The sequence below is a fragment of the Pelodiscus sinensis genome, chromosome 2 (assembly GCF_052426305.1).
Source record: "Pelodiscus sinensis isolate ZL-2025 chromosome 2, ASM5242630v1, whole genome shotgun sequence".
NCBI classification, from domain to species: Eukaryota; Metazoa; Chordata; order Testudines; family Trionychidae; genus Pelodiscus; species Pelodiscus sinensis.
This window is the reverse complement of record NC_143053.1, coordinates 181,724,549-181,742,606: the sequence shown is the minus strand read 5'-3', so window position 1 is coordinate 181,742,606 and position 18,058 is coordinate 181,724,549. Positions and strand designations below refer to the sequence as shown.

Sequence of the window (18,058 nt, the reverse complement as noted above, 5' to 3'; positions counted from 1 at the left end):
AATCTCTGGCTGATCACAGATTGTTTGGTATATTGATTGTGCAATGTGACGTTCTGGAAAGCTCATAATAAGCTGCTGAAAAACAGATGGTGGGCCTTTTTTCCCCCTGAGGAGTGTCTTTTCTTTATGATCATCTAGCAGAAAAATAAGATTGCAGCTATGGTCAAAAATTACACATGTCATAGTTCTCATAAGAGAGATTTTTAGAGTCTTTTTAGGAAGATTCACAGCTTACAAAAAAAGATGCTTTTAAAAGAGATCCCAAGGGTGCCGGACCAGGGAGTTCCAACCTGTACTGTACTACAGATTAGTAAATACCTGTGTGATCCACTGGGGAAGTGTCTCCAAAACAACGAGTGAGAAAATGTGTTGTTGTTTTTTTCACCCGAGAGGAAAAGACAAAAGAAAGAAAAATTCGTGACAAAAAGGGAAAAAAAAATTTTTTCATCAAAGTTTTCCACAGAAAACTTAAAGGTTTTGGAGAAATTTTTAAAACCATAATATTTTGTTGAAAAAACAAAAATGTTTTGAGTTTGAAATGTGGCTGTGGTGCCTTATCAGTGTTGTAGTTTGGCTGCCTCATTTTCATCTCTAGCCTGGGTTCCTAATTTGGCCCACATCTTCTGTGAAATACCATGGTCTCTTTTTGTGGCGAGGGAATCATATGATTATGATGTTTTGTGGGACATATCGTGCAGCTGAGAAGTACATACAGTATATATTTCCAACCTCAACTTTGACATGGATAATAGAGCATAGGAATAAATAAATGGAGTACTTCACAATTTCTAACTATTTGAAGTCTTTGGAGAAATAGCAGTGCGGTAATTGAACCACAGTATACTTCTAGTCTTTGTAGTGACATGAGGCATGACAAGAAGTAGTCAGAATTTAAGTTAGAAATATATTTCATGTCATTAATTAGTAACATTACCGTAATTGTAAAGACATTTTAAAAATGAAAGATAGAGCTGCTGAAAAAGATTGTAAAATTTCTTGAATAATTTCTAGAGTTCAAGGCATTATGTTGGTTTTAAAAAATGTGCATATGGCACCCTTAAATGAATGTAAATGTAGCTTTCTTTCTGTGAATTATTATTGGAGTTTTGATAAAACACTTATCTAGAAGGGAATTGGAGAGGTCTTATTTTGAGGAAAGACTCCAGTGCATCACACTTCAATTTAGCTTGTCTTTAGGGATTATCATAACATATCTCACCAGGCAACTTCTACAAGGTGTGGGGTGACATGAAGAAGTGGGCTGTGCCCATGAAAGCTCATGATACCATCTATATGTTTTGTTAGTCTATAAAGCGCTACCAGACCATTTGTTGTTTTTTCTGTACAGACTAACTCGGCTACCCCCTGAAGCTTCAGAAATCATAAAGTCTAATAAAGTCATCAAAGTCATGGGGAAGATGTTTCCTGACTTAAATGAACTTTAGATTGGATCAATAGTCGTGGCAACAGAGCAGGCTATATTTTAGAAAGATTACGTGCCAAATTAAACACATAGGAAAATATTCTGCTCTCGGATGTTTCCATACAGGAATGTGACTCACTCCTGTCTTACTTTGGTGTTAAGTAGTCATAATTGCATTGAAACTGAGAGTTACATCTGTGTCAAATTGGCATAACCCAAGGGTGAGCGAAGCCATATATTTAAACACTGTAGCTGATTTGTCTACACAGCCAGATAGTGAAATGGTGTTATGATTCATTTGACTTCAAAGCTAAACAGCAGATATATTTTTGAATACCTGTAGTCTGAAAATTATTATACAACGGCTACATTGCAGACACCCAGAAAGAAGGCAGCCAATCTAAAGGGAATTTTTGGCTACCAAACTTTGAAGGAAGCCATCACAAACACCTTTTTAATTGTCAGAACTCTGCGTCAATGTCCTTCCAACTAAGTTTGTGTTTGAATGCCTTTATACCTAGCCCTCCCGCAATTTTAAACTATGGAAACTGTCAGGAAGCCTGAACAAGGAAGCCATTTTGCTTTATTCAAGAAAAATACTTGTTTAAAACAGAAAAATACTGTGAGGAAGAAGACACTGAGCTTATGCATTTCAGAGTATTATGGAAATATTTACATGTAAGAGTCCTGCAAATCTGTCATCTTCATTCATAGTGGAAATCAAAATCCAGAACCAACTTTCTTCCCTTCCTATAAAATAAACAGTGGAGGCAGAACACTAGGCACAGGCAATGGTAGTAAGTTTTTAGGGCACTCACTGTATTCCGATGAACACAGTTAGAATGTTCTCTTGGGCAGGGAGTGAGAAAGCTTACAGAACTCTGTCACTATCGGAGTAGCCTAATTCTTGAATGGGCAGGGAGTGAGAATGATTTGCAGTATTGCTACTAGTAGCACTTGAAATGCGTTTGAGGGAAGTTTGGAATATTTTTTGAAGATGAGTTTTAAACATTTCGCCAGCAAAAGCATAGATCACCGGGTTGAGGCAGCAGTGGATGAAGGAGATTGATTCAGTCAGCTGCAGGGCCAGTGCTAGCCTTTTGCTTGTCTCACAGTCGCTGATGACGTGCAAGTTCTGCAGAGAGTCTAGGAAGAGCACAATGTTGAAAGGAGCCCAGAAAAGGAAAAAGATGACCACGATTATGAAGATCATCTTGATGGCTTTAATCTTCTTTCGGTTTTTGCATCTCTGCAGATTTTTCAAGATGTGGGAGTAGCAGTATATGAGGATGCTGAGCGGGATCAAAAGGCCCAAGACATTGACTTCAAACTGAGTGAAAAATCGCCAGGTCTCTTGGCCTGGAGGGTATTTGGGGATGCATGTGAGGGACTGTTCAATTTCCACTTCTTGGTTAAACACCATACTGGGTACGGCAGCCAAGCTAGCCATCACCCACAAGATTAAGCTTATAATTATACCACAAGAGGCTGTCCGAACTCTCATGGCATAAACCGCATGAACAATTGCTATATACCTGTCTATGCTCATGAGGGTAATAAAGAAAATGCTACTGTAAAAGCCTATGTAATAAATGCCAGTCATTATTTTACACAAGGCATTCCCAAAAATCCATTCTTCTGAAGCGTAATGAGCCTGAAATGGGAGGGGCACAACAAACAGCAGGTCAGAGATCGCCAAGTTGAGCAAGCACACGTCTGTCATGGTGGTGACTTTCTTCCTGGTTAAGAGCACACATACGACCAAGGCATTTCCTACTAGACAGACAACAAATACTAGGCAGTAAACGATTGGAAGAAACAGTGTTTTTAATCTGCCGAAACCATTGCCTTCACTGCAAGGAGAGGTGCCTTCATCATACACATAGTAGTATTCTGTGGTGTTTGGGAAAGGGCTTGTAAATATCATCTTTAATACCTGTGCACAAAAAAGAGATAATTAATTGACTATGGGTAGAGAAGAGTTACAGAAGACTGAATTCTACTTCTGTTATTGACGCTGAATGAAATCAATGCGACTGCTTGAGGAATAAGGTACCGATCAGTTTAAGGATTTGTCTAAACATAAAATGATGCCACTTCAACTAAACTGGTTAGGTAAAGCAGTGTGAACTTACCCCTTGTACATGCCCAGTATGAATGCAATTATGCTGGTATGGCTTACTCCCAAACACAAAGGAAAATAAGCTGTATCAGTATAATATGTATCACTACAACAACCGCACTAAGGGCTAAATCACAAGAGCTCTATTGTGGGGTTTTTTAATTGCACCACTAAATGACAGAATTGTAGTGGTACAAAAATTGTGAGGAAGGCAGCCCTAAGCATAGCAGGATCCAGCTCTCCATGTATTATAATAAAGAACATTTTATTGAGAAGATATATAGCCTCACAAAGGTCAGATTTCTGATTGGACAACCCATCTGTTGGCATTGTACCTCTCTGGAACAACTTTTCCCCAAGTTGAGATGCAGGTTTTGGTCTTAGTTCAAGTTTTCTGGTTTTGAAAATCAAAACCAATTTTGGTGGTTTCTCTCTCCATAATGTATGACACATTCTAGTGTAAACAATTTAATAATATTATTGCCAGAACTTTCATAAGTGACTAGTAATTTTTGCATGACCACACCTTCCCTTTAAGAGGGAAAAGTTATAAAACATATCAGGAAAAGCCATGAAAAGCAATCTATTTGGAAAGATTTTTCCCCTAATTTGTAAAAAACATTTGCATTTGCATTTTTCTGGCCATAACCTTGAAAACAAATTCTTTGTTTCTTGAAGGCTCATCCAGAGCTTTGAAACACATTGATTAGAACAGGCAGGTATAATTATTATTTTGGACGTGGATCATCCACTCTTGGGGGAAGGGAAAGCAGATTCTCCATGAGGATTCTTTTAAAGAAACCTCCTCTGTCCTGTTGGGGAAGTGGAGTTTGTCTCCATTAACCCAAAGACACGCTCTACCTGTGCACAAGTGCTTTCATCATTGGAATGATGCTATTGAGATGGTCAAGCCTCCCACTGCACTAAAGATGGAAGAACTAGCAATAGACGGTCCGCTTCGCACCAGGTCAGGAGGGAAGGGAAGAGAATCAGGACTGTAATTTACTCTCTAGTCCTGCTGTTCATGCCTGTCATTCTACATCCAAACTCTTAAACCTTTCATTTGGCGGCTCATAGCAGGCAATCAGCATATTACGGGTTCAGAATCTTTATACAACCCCCCCCCCCCAAAAGTCATGTTTTCATGCAAAGATCTTTCGTTAGAAATCATAAGCAATGAGAGAAGAACCATGCAATATGTTATCTAAACTAATTCTCTGCTCTGATTCTAGAGCAAATAACATATAGTTCTGCAATTACGTTATATATTTATAAAACAGATGTGTGTAGAATAAATATATGCCATGTGAAATCACACAAAGGTAATTCATTTGATTCTGATCTCATTTACATCAGTATAATTCAAGAGTAATTTTACTAAAATGAATAGGTGATTCAGTGCTCAGCATCTCTGAAGTTTGGGTTGTTATTCTATGTAGCGGATACACTCTTCTCAACTTTCTATTTTCCAAATTTCATTGTTTTCCATGCGGGACCTCTTCTCCCTTCTCCACCTCAGTAAGACTAATAATAAAGTTGAAAAAGCATAATTTTCTAGAGACAGATATCTCTCAAGGCACCCCTTTCCCAACTATAGCTAGTTAACTACAGTTAAGACTACATTATGTTTACTATAGACTGATTTTACCTTTGACTAAAGAGGCAGGACTTGGTTTGGTACTTGTTCTACTGTATTATCTTCCTCCCTTGGTCACAGATGCATCCAAATGGTCTTTTCCCTAGGTAGTGGAGATCGACGAGCAATTTTAAAGCATGTCAGTTGTATAGACTCCCAAGAGCTACAGAATAAGTATGGAGGCTAAAAGTCTAGTTTAAGAGAGAACATACAATAGATGCGTAAACAGGAAATGGCGATCGTGAAAGGGTTTATAAATAGTCTCTGTAAGAATGTGTCAGTCTCACATTCTTTGATGTAAAGAGGTATACACATGTGAGCAGGTGCTCTCCTGTGTATGCAAGGGCTGCAGCGTCAACTCCCTTACCTCTAGCAAAACACCAAGCCACTATGGCCACCTCCATAATAGAAACTAAGACCCCTTAATACCTGTGCCAGGAACGAGTAGTACAGGTGCATGTTCTACAGATGTAACTTTTCTGCAGGTGTAAATTGGTGTAGATCTGCTGAATTCAATGGAATTGTGCCAATGTAGCGCAAATGAAAACCTGGCATGTAATTTCCAAAAAAATCTATTTGGTTTCATATTAAATGACATACTGGTCTAGCCATGTACTTTCTTTTCTGCATCTGTTTATTAGTGACTGTGACGGGACAAGGCAGCCCCGCACTGAGCCTGCAGGGCCCAGCTAGGGTTACCTGGCTGCAGAGGTCCCTCACCCGCAGCCCTATCAAGCATGCCCAGGCTGTAGCTCCATTATAAAAGCCTGGGGAAGGACTCAGTCAGGGATGGCAGCCAGAGGAGAAGGACCTGGGAAGGGAGCTCCTGCACAGCTGTCACCAGAGACTGCCCGCCGAGGAGACACCGGCCCGGAGGCCGCAGCAAGCTGTACGAGTACATGGGAAAGGAACCCCAGTGAACCAGGTAGGAAGAGGCCCAGGGCAGGAGCGGGAACCACCTCTCCCACCCCGAGAACCTTGGCACGTTTCAGCTAGATTGCCCCTCTGAGGGAGTGACCCACTATCTGGTCACTCACAGGGCCCTGGGCTGGGAACTGGTGGAGTAGGCTGGGCCCAGATGTAACCCCACTACAACTCTGAACTGTGTTTCGGACTCAGGATGGAAGGCCTTGGCCTTGTCTTAAAGGGCCAGACTTGAACTGTGTTTTGGACTCAGGCTGGATGGCCTTGGACTTAAGAGGTCCTGCAGAAGGGCCAGGCAGGAGTGACGTACTTGTTTCAATGAGATATGGACTCACCCATACCTACACATCTCTTCAGCCATTTTTGAAAACTCATTTTTATTTAAAGTTGAAAGATTTGTTTGAGTACATTTTGGTATATGCAACACATGAGGTTTGGGACAAAATGCCGGCCCGACTGGAAGTAGGATTGGCTTCCACTTATGATCGCTTTATACAATGTTATAAAGATATATTGGACTTAAAATCCAAATGCGCACACACAGTTCATCTACAGATCTCAACAGTATCATTTCTATATTACTGTACGTACAGAGGCCAAATGCCTTGCCTGACTGGGCAAGTAAATGATAGAACTGGAAAAAGTAATATGGTAGCTTCCAAAGGCCCCAAGATCTTGTGTACTGCACAGTCACAGACTGAAAAACAATCCCAAAGAGCCTACAATCTGAAAAGATAAGACTGACAAAGGGTAATAGGAGAAACAGGCACAAAAGTGAAGTTACTTCCTAAAGCTCACACCATAGATCAATAGCAGGGCCAGGAGCAGAAAAAGTATCCTGTTTTACAATCACAGTGCTATCCACTGGGCCATTGTACCTTCAATGGATGCTCATCCCTTTGATTTTATAATCTAATAAAGACAATCCCCTCATCCCTTTGGAAAAGAAGAGATATAGAGATAGCTGGTAAGAGATCAGAGTAGGCAGAATGAATAAAAGAACAGGGTTTGTATGCTGAGAGGAAGGGCGTTTGAAATAAGATATAATATTTGTTTAGTTCTAGACAGCAATGTAAAATAAGTCTTAACAATGAGAAGGGGGCAAGAAGCAATGGGGACACATGAAATACAAGGAAGAGTGTGAGTAGATGAAAACAGAGACATAAGATGGGGATAAAATTATGCAGGACCTTGAAGACTTTGAACTTTGTGATAAAAGAGAAAATGCCGGTGAAAAGAATTAGGGTATGTCTACACTACATGGCTCCGTCGATGGAGCCATGTAGATGAGCTTTGTAGACAAAGGAAAATGTCATCATTTACATCAAAATGGCTGCCGCGCTGTGCCAATCAGCTGTTTTTTGGCACCGCATGGTAGTTTGGACTCTCTGTGGTCGACATCAAAAGCCTTTGTCAACCGCCCCGGTAAACCTCATCCCACGAGGCATAACGGGGAGGTCGACAAAGGCTTTTGATGTTGACTGCGGAGCATCCAGACTACCACGCAGTGCCGAAAAACAGCTGATTGGCACAGCGCGGCAGCCATTTTTATGTAAATGATGACATTTTCCTATGTCTACAAAGCTCATCTACATGGCTCCGTCGATGGAGCCATGTAATGTAGACATACCCTTAGAGTGTGGGGGGTCTGGGGAGGAAGATGAGTTTATAGCCACATTTTGGATAGAAAGGAGAAGGTTACAGTATGGAAGCCAAAATTGTGTAATGCACAAATAATGGTTTTAGTTGTATGAAGGGAGGGGAAGAGATGGTTATAGAGTGGGACACGGAACAGTCAGAAGTAAAATTCTCAAGAGCACCTCATGCCCATTTTCAAAAGTGGCTAAGGCAAAAGGCCCCGTGTCCCATTGACTTTCAGTGAGACTTAGGAGTCCAAGTGCCTAAGTCACCTTTGAAAATAGGACTTCAGTGCTTTTCAAAAATAACCTGTATCTGGAGGGGAAGAATTAAAGATGACAGTGTAGGAAGAATGGAGTTGTCCAAAGGAGAAAAGGATTAGGGAGAAAGATGGAGAATCCAGGATTGGAAAAGTAGAATCATATGAGAAAATCAGATGGAGGAGTGAGATTAGACAGAGATAGAGGTTGTGTTAGGGGATGTCTACACTACAAAGTTAATCTGAAATAACAGCCGTTATTTTGAATTAACTTCAATAGGGTCTATACATGCAAACCACTATTTCAAATTAAATTCGGAATAGCAGAGCGCATAATTCCAATTTGGTAAACCTCATTCTATGAGGAGTAACGCCAAATTCGAAATAGCTATTTTGAATTAAGTGCTGTGTAGACACTTAATTTGAAATAGGGGACCTCCAGCCCTTTCCAAGGAGCCCTGGTGGCACAACCAGGAAAACTCGTCTGCTCCCCCAAAGCCCTGGACCCCTTAAAGGAGCAGACTCTGGCCACAGTGCTTGTGCCATTTGCCAGCCTGTCAGCACCCAGCCAGCAGACCACGCACCTGGCACAGGATGAGCCAGAAACCCGCTGCCACCCAGCCCTCCACCACTCCCCAGGACCAGGCTGGCGGCTCCCAGGAGCCTGCCAGGGGCCACAAAAGGCAGGCACCTGCCTAGTCTAGTGCGGAGATTGTGGACCTCATTGAGGTTTGAGGGGAGGCCTCCAATGCCCATGATATCCACACTATGCACAGGAATACGGCCATCTACAGCCTCATGGCTGCCAGCCTGGCCACCAGAGGCCACATGTGGATCCAGGAGCAGGTGCAAACTAAAATCAAAGGGTATGTCTACACTACCCTCCTAGTTCGAACTAGGAGGGTAATGTAGGCACACCGCACTTGAAAATGAAGCCCGGGATTTGAATTTCCCGGGCTTCATTAGCATAAGCGGGGAGCCACCATTTTTAAAACCCCGCTGGTTCAAACCCCGTGCCGCGCAGCTACACGGGGCTCGAACTAGGTAGTTCGGACTAGGCTTCCTATTCTGAACTACCGGTACACCTCGTTTCACGCTCCCCGCTTATACAAATGAAGCCCGGGAAATTCAAATCCCGGGCTTCATTTGCAAGTGCGGTATGCCTACATTACCCCACTAGTTCGAACTAGCGGGGTAGTGTAGACATATCCAAAGAGCTGCAGCAGGCCTATGCCAGGGGCTCCCAACCAGGGGCTGATCCAGAGGCCTGCCTGCACTACGAGGCCCTGGACCGCATCCTGGGGGGGTCAGATGGTCCGTGCCCCCCTGGTGGTCATTGACCCCGGGGCAGAGGAGGAGAACAGCATCCAGGAGCCTCAGGAGCCTGCAGGAAGTGTGCCCTGGACCCAGAACCCCCGAGGCATACCAGAGAGCCCATCAGCAGCCTCATGCGAGGCTGGGGAGGCCTCCACATGTGAGTGCCATCACGGTCCCCTTATGTGCGACCGGGGGGGAGGGGAAGCCCAGGGACAGAGTGTGTCGGCCTTGCCAACCATGGAGCAGGCGGCAACCTGTGCATCTGCCATGTCCACTAGGACATGTGGCCCCACCTGGGTGCCATGCAGGGGCCCTTGCCTGTTCCCCACATGCGTCTACGCGTTAAGGTACATGACAGGCTCCTGACCCCTGGGAGAGACACTGCACACTGCCCTCCCTCCAGATGCCCCCTCTACCCAGAGGCATCTTCCCTCTCCTTTGCCCTCCCCCCACACCACACTATAGGCAGCACAGGGGCTGGGGTGCAGTCCTAGGCCAGCTTACATTCCCGGGGATAGCAAGATGTGATGGTGCGGAACCTGCCATCCTCACCTTGCAGAGGGGGGCTGGGTTTCACCCACTGTGTCCCCAGGGAGAACTGACCACTTCTCTTGTTTCACCACGGCCACAGCACCTGTGAATGCAGGATGCACCACCCTGCCTGGACCATCCACCCGCATCTGGGCCAGCAGGCACACCCACAACCAGGAGGAGTACCAGCGACAGCACCTGTGGTTACAGGGAAGGCAGGTCCACAGCCTGGAGCACTGGGTGCAAGAAGACCTGCAGCTGCAGTGGGAGAGCTTGCGGGAGCTGTGGGAGCAGGGCCGTGCCCTCTGTGAGCACCTGCAGATCCTGGTGGAACAATTGCTGCCTCTTGTTGCTCCAGCCCCTGCAGCCGCCCCAGCTATCGCTCCTCCTCCCACCCCTGCTTCCCCTCCTGCTTCTTCCACCCCCACCCATTCCTCCTGCCCCACCCTCCACTTTCCCCCTCCCAGCCCTGGGGACACTGAGGCACCCGCACTCGCAGTGCTGTGAGAAGTGAGGGCCTGCAAGATCCCCAACCCTGATCTCCCCCTCCCCCTTCTTCCCTCTGCCTCCCCCTTCTAGCTCCCTCCTCCGAGGTCTCCCCCCTCTCTTCTCCCGCCCTCATTCCTCCCCTCCACCGACCCCAGTTATGTTAAATAAAGAGTTTTTTGTGGCAACATGGGTGTTTTTATTGTACATCAGGAAGGGGGGTTAGGGAGGGGAAAGGGGAAGCAGATGGGGGAGGAATGTAAGGCACAAGGCCCCAGTGGGGCACGCCAAAGGGGTTTCAGTCCTCATCCACCTGGAAGCTCTCCCGCAGGGCTCCCCGGATGCAGACAGCCCCCTGAAGAGCCTCCTGAATGGCAGCCATGCGGGGTTGTGCATACTGGCCAGCCAGGCGGTCAGCCTCTGACATCCAGGCTGGCAGGAAAACCTCCCCCTTCCTCTCACATAAATTGTGGAGCACACAACATGCTGCCACCATGTGAGGAATATTGTGCTTGGAGAGGTCGAGGAGGCATCTAAATCAGGCCTTCAGTTGGCCAAAGGCTCCCTTGACCACAATGCAGGCCCTGCTGAGCCTGGCATTGAATGCTTGCCGGGAGGGGTTGAGGTGCCCCGTGTACGGCTTCATGAGCCAGGGCTGTAGGGAGTAGGCCGTATCCCCCAGCAGGCACACTGGCATGTCCACGTCCCCGACCCTGATGTGGTGGTCAGGGAAGAAAGTCCCGGCGTGCATCCTCTGGCACATGGAGGAGTTGTGGTACACCCGCGCGCCATGTGTCTTGCCAGACCAGCCCACATTGATGTCCATGTGCTAACCCCAGTGGTCAGACTCGGCCTGCAGGATCACAGAGAAGTACCCTTGCCAGCTGATGTAGAGGGAGGCCTGGTGGTCCGGGGCTTGGATAGGGATGTGCGTCCTGTCAATTGCCCTCCCCCCCGCAGTTGGGGAAGCCCAGGGCGCCGAACCCCTGGATGACCGCGTCCAGGTCGGTGAGGCAGACGACTCTGTGGAGCAGCACCCTGTTGATGGCCTTGACCACCTGTAGAGAGACACAGAAAACTAAGGGTTGCTGGGGTGCCGGGCGGCTGGGAGTGTTCATTCCCAGCCACTGCTCCATGCCCCACTCCCAGAAGCAACCCCTGCTGCAATCCTGGCCACCGCGGGTGGTCTGTAGCATGGCTGGGACAGACCAAACCCTCCCAGGTACTTACATCACCTCCCCCCCGTTTTCCCTGGGGCAGCCCATCTCCTCCTTGCAGCCCCCCTCCCCACTCCTGGCCCAGTGGCCGGTGACTGCTGTACCAGCATGATTTCCCTATGACGAACTAGTTGCCGATGGATCAGTAGCTATCCAGCATGGAGAGCTCCCAGAGGGCAATGGCCACTCGCTCATGGAGGGGAATGGTGGGCCTCATGCATGTGTCCTGTCGCCGCAAAGCAGGGGTGAGCCACTCACAGAGCTCGAGGAAGGTGTCCCTCTTCATCCTGAAGTTCTGGGTCCACTGCTGGTCTCCTCAGCACTCCAGGATGATGTGGTCCCACCAGTCGCTGCTGGTGTCCAGATGCCAGATGCAGCGGGGCACGCTGGTGTCCGGCCGCTGCTTCTCCATGGCCTCCATTGGGGACAGAGGGAGGGCCAGGGGGCTGACCTGCAGCAGATGGTGACAGGCAGCCTCCAGCAATTACTGCCAGGCTTGCAGCAAGACATTCAACATGAGCACCAGAGTGCCCAGGGGCAGCTATGGCTCCATGGTGCTGAGTACTGTGGTGTCCCAAATGAGGGCGACCAAAGTGGACAGAGAGGAAAACGCTTTGCTGTCCCTCGGCGAGGTAGGCAAGCAAGCGGGAAAGCTGAGAACCGGCTGTCCAGGGGGGTCCCTTTAAGCACAAACCTCAGATAGCCTCAGACAGCAGCCACACAAAGCAACTACTAACCTGATGCCCTGCTGGAACCAGTTTCAGCTGCCCTTAAATGCGCTCCAGTGTCCAATCAGTGCGGACATTCTATTTTGAAATAGCAAAACGCTATTTCGAAATACATTTTGTGTCTAGATGCGTTATTTCAAATTAGCTTAATTAGCTGTAGTGTAGACATACACTTAGAGTGTAAAACTGGGTGACATATTTGACTGAAACATTTTAAAGGCAAAAATGAAGTTTGCTGATGCCAAAAAGGTTTGTGGATTATGTTGGTTTCACCAAATAGTTGATGGTGAAAAATACCCCAAAAGTCTAAACTTGTCATTTTAACAACTTTTGAAACAAATTGTCCTGGGTTTTAATTCAAAACAACTTTTCATTTTGAAATTTCCTTCGAGTTTAGGAAACCCCTGCCCACAAAACTTAGCACTGTAAGCAGACAAATCGTTTCTTTTCAGATTGAACAAAAAACTTCATTAAGCCTAGAAATTTTTTATATTTTCCACATAAAGTAACAAAATGAGTCCTTCATCTCTAGTAAAGAGGTAGATTAATCATTGGCAAAAGGTGGTATTCAAAACCACTGGGGGTGGATGGAAATCACCTACAGAGAGTGGAGGTTTGATGCTATTTCCAGTCATACTGAAAGCAAAGAAAAATGTGTTAATCCACAAACTAGTAAGAAGAGGGAGTAAGAATGAGCAGGTCACCAAACGGTCATGAGTGGAGGAGGGGAGAGCCAAACATCTGTTGGCCAGAAATGAATGAAAATGCATCTGCTGTGGTTCTTTTGGTGGCACTGTGGATAATGCAGCCATCTAGTACGATGCCCTCAGATTCTAGCGTATTATCCAGCTCTCTATGCTTTCTTTGTGGAGGGGAAAATTGCGTATAACCCAGCAAAGCAAGGAGCCACAGAGATACACAGCTCTGTTCTCTCCATTCTCCACATCCCCACAGAACACACTCGGTATTAACATCTTTGAGACACTTTTGTTAGATAGCTTTGGATCCTGGGGATGCGCTGTAGTCCTTTATGTTCACAGAAACACGTCCGTAAACTGCAGAAGAAAAGTGAATTATATGAGCACCACAGCTTTTATGATAAATTTTGTCCACAAACATCTCAACCAATTGCTAGGCTTTGCTGCTTCCGAAGAAACATCTGTGACTGCATGGGAACAGAACCTAACTTTCAGTGCAGGACAAGCCTCCTAATTTGCCTTGTTTCCACAACAGGCTCTGTTAAAATCTTGACATTCATTTACACACTGCGGTAGCTGAAGATACCAAAGTCTTTGGCAGAGTCCCATTCTAGGGTACATCTACACAGTGGCGTTATTTTGGAATAACTGACATTATTCTGAAATAACATAGTGCACGTCTACACTGCCAGCCTTTATTTTGAAACAATGTTGAGCTGGAGGACTTCTTACTCCAACTCCTGTTACCCTCATGTCTTGAGGAGTAAATGAAGTTGGTGGAAGAATGCTCTTCCTTTGATTTCCCGTTGTGTAGACAGCGCCAAAAGCTGAATTAAGCTATTTTGACTTAAGCTACCCAATTGATGTAGCTCAAGTTGAGTAGCTTAATTCAACTTTCGACCTGCTGTGTAGACGTAACCCAAATTATAAGGAATACTGCAAGTGCAACAGACAAAGTAAATTTTTCAAGGTGGTATGTATTAGGGGGCAGATCCTCAGCTGCTGTAAATTACCTTAGCTCATTCATATCACCCATTTACACAACCTGTTGAATCTTCTCAGCAGTGCTGCTGCCACGCCAGTTATTCCCACCCCATTCTGGTTTTGTGCATTTGTTTTTTCTTCCCTATGTATAGAACCTCACAATTGTCTTTGTTGATTTTTTTATTTTGTTGCCTATAGCCCAATTTTCTAATTTATCAAGAACTCTCTGAATTTAAGCTCTGTCCTCCAAAGTGCTGGCAACCTCCCCCCTCCAGCTTTGTGTCATCAGCAGATTTGATCAGTGTGCTCTCTGTTCCTACATCCAGGTCATTAATAAAAAATGTTACAGAAGACTTGATCCAGAACATGTTCCAACAAACCCTAGTAGAGACCTCCCTCCAATCTGACATCAGTCTGGCCCACGAAAGCTCATCATCTAATAAACCATCTTGTTAGTCTTTAAAGTGCTACATTGTCCTGCATTTTGCTTCAACTACCCCAGACTAACACGGCTACATTTCTATCACTATTCCATTTATAGTTATTCTTTGTGATTGTTTAACCAATCATGTATCTACTTACTAGTAGTTCCATCAAGCTTGCATTTCTCCAGCTTACTAGCAGAATGTCACGTAGGACTGTGTAAAAAATTACAGGGCTGACTACCAAAAGGAGGACAGTTACTGCTAAATGTTTATGGATTTTTAGAAAGACTCTAAATCCCCTTCTTCCTATGCAGTGATCTAGAGAAGATTGGTTTTGTGACAAAAAATGAAACTGTGGTCATGACAGCAGATACTTTGAAGCATTTCTCTGCCCTCAAACATGATGACTTTAGAAGCATTTAGTATACCTATCTAGCAATGGTATTTCTAAGAGAACCTCTCACTTTGGTACCATAAAAAGCTTAAACAATAATGGTCCTGTAGCACCTTAGGGTGCATCTACACAGCAGGTCTTAACTAGAAATAAGTTATGCAAATTGAGCTACATCAATTGTGCAACTTATTTCAAAATAGTTTATTTCAAAATTGGGAGTGTCTACGCAGCACTTATTTTGAAATAGAACATTCTCCCTCCGACTTCCCTTACTCCTCCTTCAATAAGGGTTACAGGAGTCAAAGTAAGAAGTCCTCCAGCTTGACAGCATTTCAACATTATTTCAAAATAACCGCCTGCTGTGTAGACATGGACTACGTTATTTTGAAATAACACTAGTTATTTTGAAATAATGTTGCTGTGTAGACGTATCCTTAGATACAAACAAAAATATATAAATAATACATCGTGAACTTTTGTGGGTACAACCCACTTCTTCACATGACAAATGTGGAGCAAGAGATAAAGAGGCTGAATTATAAAGCAGAAAAAGAGGAGAGAGGGAAAGGAAAAGTACCATAGAACATCTCCAGGCGGTTAGAAAATTAGGCAGTTTTCCTTATATGAGGTTTACCAATAAAAGGCTACATATTCCCTGTACCATCTTGCCATTGCAGCAATCAACTAGGAAACAGCAACAGAAGTTTGATCTGCTGCCTTACTTCCTCTGGTTTCCAAAGGCTGAAACACCAACTAAGTCATGCCAATTTCACCTATGAAGACAATTCTGCTGTATCATTACTAGGCAGTGCATTTATGACAGCTCATTGCTCAAAGTCAGGTGCTTTCACTTTTACAGAACCCCCAGCAGTGCTGAGTGTTTTCCAGTTCAAATGGTCCCTGAGGGTACATCTACACAGCAGCGTTATTTCACAGTAACTGATGTTATTCTGAAATAACTCAGTGCCCGTCTACACTATGTTGAGCTGGAGGACTTCTTATTCCAACTCCTGTAACCCTCATTTCATGAGGAGCAAGGGAAGTCGGAGGAGGAGTGTTCTTCCTTCAACTTCCTGCTGTGTAAACAGTGCCAAAAGCCAAATTAAGCAATTTAGACTTATGCTACACAATTGCCGTAGTTGAAGTTGTGTAGCTTAATTTGACTTTAGTCCTGCTGTGTAAACTCACCCTGAGAGCTTAAACTTTGTTCTACACTTTCCTGCAGTTTCCACTTCAAGGTGTATGAATCACAGTGTGAGCCAAAAGGCTGTGCTATATCAGCCCCGTGTCGACAATGTGGGCGTGAACAGAAAGGTTCCAAATTATAGTTTGTAATCAGGTCTGAAGCATGATTTGAAGAGGGAGGGTGATTGGTGTGAGGAGAGAGGCCTGGTTTGGTGGTCCAGAAATGGGAGGGCATTCCAGGCTTAGACAGCAGTGTGAGAGAACACAGGCAGATGGATTTAAGAGAGAGATGAGCAAATGTGGGTTGACGCTGCTGCTGAGGCACGGGAGTGCCATGACAAAGAGACTAGTTGGGCTATGGAGGATGTGGAAAGTGAGGCCAAGCAGTTTACACTAGGCATGTGAGTAGAAGGATTCAAAGTGTGGGGGTGATGTAGTCAGATTGCTGGGTGAGGATGACAAATACAGGCTTTGCCTTTTGATAATCCATTGCTTATCTACAGCTAAGGCTGTGTCCAGACTCAGGGTTTTTTTCGAAAAAAGTAACCTTTTTTCAAAAAAACTTCACCTGCGTCTAGACTACAGCCGCGTTCTTTCGAAATTAAATTGCACGAGGAAGAACGCCTTTTTTGACGGAGATCCGTCGAAAATAAGTGAGTGTGGACGTGGGGAGGCCATTTTTTCGAAAATACTGGCCTCCAGGAAGAAGCCCTGGTGGACAATCTGGGGCATGGGTTGCATGTCTCTGGTTCCTGTCTGCAGCCATTTCTTAAAGGGACAGGCACCCTCACAGCCACTTGTTGCAGCAAAGGAGCTAGAGCACATGGCTACTTAGGTGCAGCATGTCCCAGCCCCAGGACCCTCCTGGCCCTTCCAGAGAGCCTTCTGGGGACCCAGCCAGGGGCTCCAAATGCCGGGCACCATCATGGTCTGGGCCAGAGATCAAGACCCTTCTGGAGCTCTGGGGAGAGGAGGAGGCCTTACAAGCCCTCAAAAGCCGGCGGCGAAATGCGGTCATTTATGGCCGCATGGCAGAGGCCCTGGCCCAGAAGGGACACTACCCCCGCACCCAGGACCAGGTGCGCTCCAAAGTTAAAGAGCTGCGCCAAGGATATGTCAAGGCCAGGGAGGAGAGCTCCCATTCTGGTGCAGCCCCCTACTACTGCCCTTACTACAGTGAGCTGGACCAGATCCTGGGTGGCAGTGGAGAAGCACGCACACCACGACGTTTCGTCCAGTCAGGCTTGGCAGACCCTGTGGTGGACGCGCCAGAGCAGGACCCAGAGCACTCAGGAGATGGGGACATGGTGCCAGAGGAGGATAGTGAGGAGACGGCGACCCTCACCCTGGAGCCAGTCACCCAGACCCCAGAGGCCTCCCAGGTGTCATCTGGCACAGGAGATGAAGCAGCAGGTGAGTGCAGTGAGGTTGTGTAACACCGGGGGGAGGAGGAGGTAGGTGGGTGCACAGTGGGTGATGCACAAGGGAAACCTGTCATGCTCAGGCTGATGCCCAGGTCACACACAGTGTTACCTTCAGAATGTCTGATTCCCCTGTCTCAAGGAGAGGGCATGCCCTTTTGGACAGCTGTTGCACACATGACTGATTGTGATAGAAATGTAGCCGTGTTACTCTGATCTGAGGAAGTGGGTCTGGCCCACGAAAGCTCATCCCCTAATAAACCATCCTGTTAGTATTTTAAGTGCTACAGAGTCCAGTTTTTTAGGACTGATTGTGTCTTCTTCTTTTCCTCCACAGCCGGACCAGCCGTGCAAGAGGGCCGCAGCACCCCAGCCCCACCTCCATCTCCATCTCGGGGACATGGGAGCCGCAGACACAGGCGTGTGTATGCGGACATCCTGAGGCAGCATGTGGAGGCCGTGCAGGAGCTCAACTCCATCCTGCGAGAGAGGGCGGAGGCAGAGGATTGGTGGCGTGACCAGCTTATAGAGGAGCTGGTCCAGCAGCGCACGTCCCTGACTGCCACTCTCAGGGAGGTCTGCGGCTTGCCTGCTCCTGTGCCTGGTCCTGCTCCTCCAGCACCCCATGACCCCGCCCCACCAAACCCCCCTTCCACAACAGCATCCCTTT

At 46.1% G+C, this 18,058-nt stretch overlaps 1 protein-coding gene across 1 annotated transcript; it reads right to left on the bottom strand.

Moving 5' to 3' along the window:
* Nucleotides 1–2,053: 2,053 nt before the first annotated feature.
* Nucleotides 2,054–5,328, bottom strand: LOC102460373 (C-C chemokine receptor type 8-like). The gene is made up of 2 exons (XM_006133158.4): nucleotides 5,194–5,328; nucleotides 2,054–3,359 (listed from the first exon to the last, which is right to left on the bottom strand). The coding sequence occupies exon 2, from the start codon at nucleotides 3,348–3,350 to the stop codon at nucleotides 2,295–2,297; it is 1,056 nt and encodes a 351-aa protein (XP_006133220.2). The 5' UTR covers nucleotides 3,351–3,359; nucleotides 5,194–5,328; the 3' UTR covers nucleotides 2,054–2,294.
* Nucleotides 5,329–18,058: the final 12,730 nt, after the last annotated feature.

Excerpts from the sequence above, each read along its gene's own strand:
- LOC102460373 (XM_006133158.4), bottom strand. The coding sequence starts at position 3,350 with ATGATATTTACAAGCCCTTTCCCAAACACCACAGAATACTACTATGTG.